At 39.6% G+C, this 8,929-nt stretch overlaps 1 protein-coding gene across 1 annotated transcript; it reads right to left on the bottom strand.

Annotated features, from left to right (window-relative positions):
• Positions 1 to 473: 473 nt before the first annotated feature.
• Positions 474 to 8,526, bottom strand: LOC109176871 (pleiotropic drug resistance protein 2-like). Its single transcript, XM_019326265.1, has 21 exons — positions 8,422 to 8,526; positions 7,543 to 8,081; positions 7,275 to 7,395; positions 7,088 to 7,176; positions 6,882 to 6,966; positions 6,498 to 6,788; positions 6,262 to 6,352; positions 5,126 to 6,026; positions 4,679 to 4,839; positions 4,467 to 4,570; positions 4,132 to 4,297; positions 3,894 to 4,025; positions 3,659 to 3,795; positions 3,070 to 3,402; positions 2,460 to 2,750; positions 2,298 to 2,381; positions 2,077 to 2,210; positions 1,761 to 1,988; positions 1,487 to 1,658; positions 986 to 1,240; positions 474 to 855 (listed from the first exon to the last, which is right to left on the bottom strand). The coding sequence occupies exons 2-21, from the start codon at positions 7,950 to 7,952 to the stop codon at positions 586 to 588; spliced, it is 4,455 nt and encodes a 1,484-aa protein (XP_019181810.1). The 5' UTR covers positions 7,953 to 8,081; positions 8,422 to 8,526; the 3' UTR covers positions 474 to 585.
• Between the last annotated feature and the right edge of the window lie 403 nt (positions 8,527 to 8,929).

Raw genomic sequence — 8,929 nt, 5'->3', positions numbered from 1 at the left:
TTGCATTAACATCATAATCAAATAAATGTACACTTCCAAATATTAGAATTGTTTACAATTTCATCTTTAATTTTATAATATACAATAAATTTTTTTATCCGTGCAACGCACGCGCATCACAAGAGTAACTGAGCAAATATTTTCTCGAATTCATGCAAAGATAACATTAAAAAACATAATCTATAGTCGATACAACCCATTTCATCAACTGCATTATATAATATTCGTTGTTATAATTTATATTTGTATATCAATCTAAATATTCTTAAAATATTATAACAAATACATTCTGTGCAACGCACGGGTTAAAATACTAGTTGCGTCTATAAACAATTTAAAAATTTTAATACTTACAAACACAATCTATATTTTAAATGTTCACAATTTTAATACTAAAAATACACAATTTAGAACCATGATCCACCTTGCAAGGTAGACCCTGGTCCATGGTATAACAAATGGGGTTGGGAGACTTAAAATTCCGTATTCTATAAACAAATTAAAAATTTTAACACTTAGTATTGTGGGGCTCTTATAAGAATGGAAGGAAATTTGCTTTATCTATCTATCCTATCCTATCCAGTCCTATCTCCTTTGGAAATTAAGGAACTTGATGCCATAGGCAAAGACAAAGCAGAAGAGAAGAACCCAGGCAACATGAACAGCTGCAACTACACCAAGGAAGTCATAATCAAATCCCAAGCTATCTTTGAGATAGTCCTTCACTGTCATGTCTGCAGCCCCGGGAATGGCCACCGGATCTGTTTTGTCACCAATCTGAGACGTAATGAGGCCGTATATGGTCCAAGCGACGGGGGATCCCCAATAGTACCACCTCCACCACACCGGGATTTGCTGTGTACATACACATACATACATACATAACATGCATCAAGAAACCAGGTAGGTAGGTAGGTAGGCAGGTAGCAAGCTAGCAGGCAATGTAAGTTATGAAAAGAAATGATTGAAGGTTTGCAGTACTCACCGTTCTTGGAATGAGAAACCCGGAGAAGAGATTCCAAAAGCTGAGGAAGAATGTCATGACGATGGCAGAAATCTGGTAGCTTGGAGTGAGGGCGACGAGCATCATTCCATAGGATGTGAAGTATAGGAAGCACATGCAGATGTAGTAATAGAACCAGAAGAAGCGCCCAGCGTCCCACTCGAATCCAATCATGAAGTACAGCAGAATGCTGTAAATTAAGGTTTGGATTGCAATATACACAGTCTCTATGCCCACCTGCAACATATATACATATATATATATGACACAAGAATTCAAGAGAGTTCACCAACCCGGCCTATCTAATGCCACTGCACGCTTTTTGTAAGTACAAAAAAGTGTTAATTCTCGAAATGGTCTCTCAACCATACCCATACTACTTATTTTACTAGTTTGGTCATATATAGAGTCCTAATTTCGAGAATTAGCTCTACACAAAAGGATGGGAAACAGAGATTTCGAAGTAAAAATCTATCTTTTTACCTGAGCAAATGCGTAAGGCAGTGCAGAATACATCCCTGCTGTTTTTTCTCGATAGAAGACTGTCCTCTCTACGGATACTACAGACTGCACAGCGTTAGTATTTGTTCCTCCGAGGAACAAAACAGCAGCATACATAGCTCCCATAAGATTCGACAGGTCTTGTTGTTTGGACCTGTTAAATATTCATAAGAGATCAGAGTAATCCATAAAGGGGGAAAAGAAGTTTCGATCTTTCTTATGCTCATTTCACAACTCGATGATAGCGGGGGCTTACGTTTGCTTCCCCTTTTTCCAGAAAATAACTCCAAATATAATTCCTATCACTGTTGTCATGAAAAACCGGATTGCATTGTATTGTGGATGCCTCCAGTAAGACCAGTGCATTTTCCACAGGCAAGCGTGGCATTGAGTGATGAAAGGTTGGGCGTATTTTGTTGGGAAGTGAAGGTCTTGGGAACCCGGGGCTGGAGTGCTCAACTGCTCGATGAGTTCTTGATTCCTCCTGAGTAGAAAAACATTGTTAGAAATAAAGTGAGATGAGATGAGATGACTAACGAGACAGTAACAGTTTTGTTATGTGTTCTAGTTACCGGTAGAGATCAGAGTTAGCATAGATTTCTGCAAAGTCGACATCAAGTTGAGCCTCAACTGCAGGAGCACTGATATCAAGCATCCAGGTAGCGGGGTTATATCCCTCTCTGATTTTAGGAATCCCCGGTACAGACTGGAAAAATATATACAAATTATTGCAAGCCAATTAAGTCGTGTGCACGAAAAACGTGTGAGTTTACATAGGGACGAAGTTACTCACTTCGAAATATTGTATCAACCGGTGAGAGTGATGACCAAGAGGCCCTGCATAGATGACCTGCCCTCCCCTCTTCATCAGCAGAAGCTACAATATAATGAAAAGGCAAATGTTTAGATTCAGAACATCGAACAGAGTGGCGTTACCAGTGGCTGGCTTGGCTACCTCATCGAATGCTTCAAAGATATCTATGCTTGGCTGGTGAATTGTGCAGACGACGGTTCGTCCTGTATCCACAGTGTTTCTCACGGTTCGCATCACGATTGCAGCAGCTCTAGCGTCGAGGCCTGATGTGGGTTCGTCCATGAAGATGATGGATGGGTTAGCAACGAGTTCCACAGCTATTGTCAACCGCTTTCTCTGCTCAGTCGAGAGGCCATCGACCCCCGGGAGCCCAACGAGAGAATCCCTCAAAGGATTCAGCTCAACCAGCTCCATCACTTCCTCAATGAACATCTACACACACAACAACAAAAACCATAATATAAGTCAATCTTAGCACTTGTTTTTTTTTTTTTTTTGTCAGACACGAGGTGTCCTGAGCAGGCCCTAACTGTAGGAGGCACGTTTAAGCCCGTACCATACTCAGACTAATCCCGTTCACACCGGGCAGGCTCAATTAAGAGGCAAAGTGCTGGCCAGATTGGTTTTTCCATACGAGAGGGGGTTCTCTTAAGGGACGAGAGTGCACAGCCACTCACGCCAACCAAACTGGTTAATCTGACCACTTGTTAGAAACTTTGAAGTGTAAATTGGAAGTCTGAGCACACCGCACCTTTCTTGTTTGCTTGTCGACATCTGGAGAAAGACGCAACCAGGCAGAGTATACAAGAGACTCGTGAACTGTAACATGTGGAGAATGAATATCATTCTGTTCACAATAGCCACTTATACGAGCAAAAGTCGATTGATTCTTGGGGTAACCAGAAACGTTGATGGTTCCCTCGGTATAGCCGCTCGTTTTTCTTCCTGCTAGGACATCCATCAAGGTGGTCTTCCCAGCTCCACTTACACCAACCAATGCTGTTAGAACCCCCGGCCTGAAAGCACCACTCACGTCTTGCAATAACTGGAGACGCGTCTCTTCAATTCCTTGTTTTTGCATTTCCTGTTCAATATATACCATAAGTACAACACAACATTGTTACAAACTAAGATTGGGCTAGGGTCACTCAACTGAGCTATAATGCACATAGGCCAAACCACACTAAAAGATTGAATCCAACCAATTAACTAGTCAAACTCATGGCCTTATAATCCATATTTTCTTTCTTATTTTATCACTCTTTAACAACCATCAAGGCCTGCCAATATCATTCATTCATAGAGAGATCTCAAAAATGCACACCGAAAATGATACTTACAGCCGGCATATCAACATAGTAATTCACATGGTTGAATGCAAGAGAAAGAGGCTGGAATGGAAGCACCATCCCTTTCTTGCTCGCTTTCTGTTCGCTACTTAAGCCTCGTCCAGAATGCCTTACACCCATATCAATGCCTGCATTGAAATCGACAATCATAAGACAGAAGAATGAAGGAACAAAATATTACAACCTTAAACCATTGATAACAAGCATAGGATTTGAGGTGCCAAACCTTCAAACATAGGAGGAGGTGTAGACGATGAACTCCCGTCTCTGGCTGCTTTACTATAGGGATTTAACTTGCCTTTAGTCTTACGATTAGTATCTTTCTCATCAGGGATAACGGATTTAGAGTCTCCATAGGCTGCATTTCAGAAACGAATTGAAGGAACTCAAAAGCATGCATATATCTTGGGTTTTAGAAGTTTTTAGCAGATAAGGAAGGAGTGGAAATAGTATTGTATTCTTACGATCTAAGTATGTGAGTGCAATGATAAAGCAGACATTGAAGAGAAGCGAGAATCCTAAAAGGGCAATGACGCATATCCAGTACATGTAGTCATCTAAATACATGCTCCTCGACTTAAGAAGCACCAAGCCTACTGTATGCTCCTGGAATCCCGAAACATTAACCGGCTGAAAAGACAAAACGAATGGGGCAGGTTATGTTGAGCATATAGCCATTAATGTGCAATCCAACTATCAGCTTAGGCTTTTAGTTGAGATGGAGCACATGCTTCAATTGGTTAGACTAATGAGTAATGAATGACGATAAAATTTGTTCGAAACTATTATTGAAGCTTACAGAGCTCCATCTTTTATCAAGAAATTCATTGATGGCTATAGCATTCTGTCCGTAAGACATGGGAGACACGTAATATCCCCATTTCATCCACGGTTCAAGGTCATCTGCATCCAGAGAAGAAATAGTGTTTTTTTACACAAAAATCTTGTAATCGAGATAAATTTAAGGGATGAAGAGAATAGGCAAACTTCAATATAAGGAACATTACTGACCTTTAGCAACAATGAAACCACCAAGAACAAAGACTACCAGCAAACTAAAAGTCCCAAAACAGTTTGCAACCACTTGTGTTCTTCCAAGTGAAGCAATAAAACGGAAGAGGGACAAGGCCATCTGATGCAAAGAGAAGAAGGCCAAGAATTGGCGAAAAAACCTAAAGAAATTCAAAACATATCAGTATTACAGTCAAGCATAACTGAAGTATGTGCTCCATTCAACTAAAAGCCTAAGCTTATAGTTGGATTGCACATTAATGGTTATATGCTCAACACGCCCCCTCACGCGTGCGGTGGTTCCAAGCAACACGTGGACCGTAGTTGCTTATCGGACCCATGACCTTTGGTCTGGCTCTGATACCAAATTGAAGCATGTGCTCCATCTCAACAAGCATGAGAGGTTTTAGTTTATGTTTGGGATTGAACTGAAAATATAATGCATACCGACTAGCAGAAGGAGCAAAGCCAATGGTGTAATAAGTAAGAATAATCCATATGAAAGATTCCATGAGTGAAAGGGGGACTCTCATGAGCCAAATCGGAAGTGCAAAAGCCCAAGCCGGAAAAAACAGAGAATCTCTTTGTTTAAAAAACACAGGAAGTCTGAAGATGGTCAATGCAAGCTCTGCTGTTCCATTAAACATCACATTGATGAGACTGAAAAACAGTGCTCCATAAAACTTCCCTCCATCTTCTATCGTTCCAGATTTCATCTTTGTCCTAAAGAATACTGTGAAAGTAATTATTGACATTACGGTAATCTGGAATGTCTTGAATATGTATAAAAAGGAGTTGCGTTTCATCAATAGCCATTCCCTAGATAAACACGCCTTGAAGAGCTTCATATTGGAAATACCATACTTCTCAGTAACCAATGCTGCAGGATGGGTTCTACTCTTGTTAAAAGGAACTGAGAGCTCATCGTATAGTTTATGTCCAACGTGAAAATTGCTAAAATGATTCGCAAATTCAGCTACTGAAATAAAACGATACGGTTCATCTTTTCGGTACCAATACTGTTCTTGGTCCTTCATGGAAGTAACTTCTTGGAGAAAGTCAGCAACTCCTTTCCTTTCTGGGCATTTAAATCCCACACTCTCGAAAAACTCAACAACATTCTCACGTGGACCGTGATACACGATTTGCCCCTCGGAAAGCAAAATTATGTCATCAAAAAGATCAAATGCTTCAGGTGCAGGTTGAAGAAGAGATATTATCATTGTCACGTCCATGATATGGACCATTTGCCTCATGAATTTAACAATTTGAAACGTTGTGGAACTGTCGAGACCCGTAGAGATTTCATCCATGAAAAAAACTTTTGCAGGACCAACCAACATTTCTCCTGCATTCACATATATAAAAGATCTATAATACAACAATTGAAGCATGTGCTCCATCTCAACTAAAAGCTTAAGCTGATAGTTGGATTGCACATTAATGGTTATATGCTCAACCACTCAACAACAACCGTATATGTTAAACAAGAAATGTTGCCGAGTGATTCAAATATGAGGAAACCGAAACTAAAGAAAGGGTATATGCTAATTCATGAACCTTATTTTATGCACGGAACGTACCTGTGGTGACACGCTTCTTCTGTCCACCTGATATGCCCCTCATCATCTCATTACCCACCATTATATCAGCACATATATCCAAACCAAGTATCTGTAAATCATTTCCACGGTTCAACAAACTTACTTGGTTTCCTAACTATAGAATTAAACTGAAAATAGTGTGACCAAACTAGATTCTTGGACAGTTCAACATACTTACTTGGTTTCCTAGCTATAGAATTAAACTGAAAATATACCTTAAGTGAATAGTCCGTGACCAAACTAGATTCTTGGCCTGCAATTGCAGTGGCTTTCATAAATGCATCGATCTCGGGGTCAGGTTTAATTCCTGCATCCCTTTCACGCCTTGACAATTCTGTGAGAAGCTCGTATCGAGTTCCAACTCCAAAAACACGTCCTGCAAAGTCCAGTGTCTCTCTCACTGTCAACTCTCCATGGTGGAGGTCATGCTGGCTGATATAAGCACAAGTCCGTTGAGGAATGAATTCTGACATCTCGTGCCCACAATAAGTGATCTTCCCCTCAACCTTAGAAAAAAAAGCAAAATTCAAGAACGAGTGTCATAAAAAAACATGACAAAGTAAGATTTCAAGCCGCAAGTTATAAAGATTATCACTTACCCTAAGATCTTTGTCCAATACTCCAGCGAGTGCCTTCAAATATGTTGTTTTCCCAGAGCTGGGAGGCCCGAGAAGAAGAGTCATCCTGTAGAATAGAAGGGTAAGAAGTTTATCCATATGGACCGAACAGAAGTTCTCCACATAAGGTGTAATATATTCATCAAACTAACATTAAACTAATGCTTAGTTATGATTTATGAACATACCTTGATGGTTTTATAATTCCATTCACACCTTTGAGTATCTTGACTACTCTTTTCTTCGATGGGAATATCCTTATCTTTTCAAGGAAGCCCTGCAGAAATATATAAACATTATCAGCATAATATATGCAATCATTCAAATAAAGTTAGAAGCTCGATCAAGATTTACATAGGAAGTAAAACGAAATACCTCTATCATATTCATTGTAGCATTGAACAAAGTAGGCAGTGCCCGGGATCCAACATATGCATCTCCTTCAATTGACAGATCCTCATATCGAACTTCAATTTTCGGAATATCAATTCCAACCCTGTTCATGACAAATTCTATATCATTGATAATAGTGGCTTACCATAATTTCGAAACAATTATTCCTTGTGTATGTATGATTTTTTAACATATTCATTAAGACTAACCATTAGAAAATGCATAGAGAGAAGAGAAATTTCAGCCTTACCTATCAGTCCTGTCTCTGAGTCTTCTAAGGAACCTCTCGTTATCCTCTTCCACAACTTTCAAAATACTCTCTATGAGCAGCTTCTTGTCTTGCATCCCGAGGTTTTGAACATCAACTTCTTGATGAACAACTTTTCCATTATCCAACGTTTGCTTCAAGATCCCTTTCCTCAACCGATCATACGTAGGAAGTCTCTCGATAGCAGCCCACTTCAGCTCTTCTTCGTCATCATTCTCCCTAGCACTTCTCTGAAACACGTCTCCATCCGGTGCACCAAACACCTCCCTAACACTTGCAGAAGCCAAGCTCCTTGCACTGCCCGATCCAAAACTCATCCTTCTACTCCTACTCGTGGACCGCTGGCTACTCAGAGACCTGACCATATCATCTGCAGCCAGAGCTGCTGCCATCTTCACTCCCTTCTAACACTCAATCAACAATCACCCTTTAATTTTATTTATTTTTTTGTTTCAACACAAGGGACTCCAGATCTTCCAAACACAGAAAAGATACTCAATTCCAATCATCCAAATGCACACCTGGAATGCCAATATGCAAAATATCATCACATGCTGATCAAAATTGATTAAAAAACGCCTAAGTCTTGGTCAAAACAAGAATTGGCCGGGAAGTTCCCACTAGCAATTGCATCTCAAGAACACAACTATCTCTTCTAAGGGGCAAGAAAGAATCCACAATGCCCATAATGGGCAGATGAGAATACAATACAATAGTAGCTAATATGCACATACATAAAGTAGTTAAAATCCAAAGACTCCAAAAGCAGAAACAATCCAATGATACATCACTAAACTGTATAAAAAGAAAAATAATAATAAAATTTGGGAAAGCAATAAAGTTGAACCAATGGGAGCATACATTTCTGGAGTTGGGTGGTTTCCACCAAGTGGTAGATGAAAAGGGAGAGAAGCTCCTATTTGGCAAGAGAGCAGTAAAGGGTTGTTGAATATGAGAAGTGTATTGGACTTTGAACAGATATTAATTAACAGATATATACGCATCCAGCATGTGAAAAGTCACAGAGATGGTTGACCGTTGACAAAAAGGATCCTGCTAGTTATTGCTACAGCCTACAGAAAAGGAGGTCGCGATTTATTCACCAGTGGTCTGTCTAAATATGGTAAGGACATTAGGGTACAGTGGTCTGTCTAAAATAAAAGACCAAATATTAAACCCAAACAACTCAAAGGGGGAATTACATCTAATATGGTGAACTTTTTGTGAGCACTAATTTTGATGTTTTTTCACTTAATAAACAGTTAAGTTATCATTATTTATTCATCTACTATCATCTCTAATCGGTTAGTGATAGCTTTGAGGTAAGAGAATTTTGCGTTTTATAGAGAAAGAAGGATACTGACACGTT

The sequence above is a fragment of the Ipomoea nil genome, unplaced genomic scaffold (assembly GCF_001879475.1).
Source record: "Ipomoea nil cultivar Tokyo-kokei standard unplaced genomic scaffold, Asagao_1.1 scaffold0761, whole genome shotgun sequence".
Lineage (NCBI taxonomy): Eukaryota > Viridiplantae > Streptophyta > Magnoliopsida > Solanales > Convolvulaceae > Ipomoea > Ipomoea nil.
The sequence above is the reverse complement of the archived record's forward strand: the minus strand, read 5'-3'. Positions and strand labels throughout refer to the sequence as shown.

Coding starts and splice junctions, on each gene's coding strand:
- LOC109176871 (XM_019326265.1), bottom strand. CDS start 7,952: ATGGCAGCAGCTCTGGCTGCAGATGATATGGTCAGGTCTCTGAGTAGC. Junction 6,789..6,881: donor TATTGGACAAAGATCTTAGG/GTAAGTGATAAT, acceptor TTTTTTTCTAAG/GTTGAGGGGAAGATCACTTA. Junction 1,989..2,076: donor GCTAACTCTGATCTCTACCG/GTAACTAGAACA, acceptor TTTTCTACTCAG/GAGGAATCAAGAACTCATCG.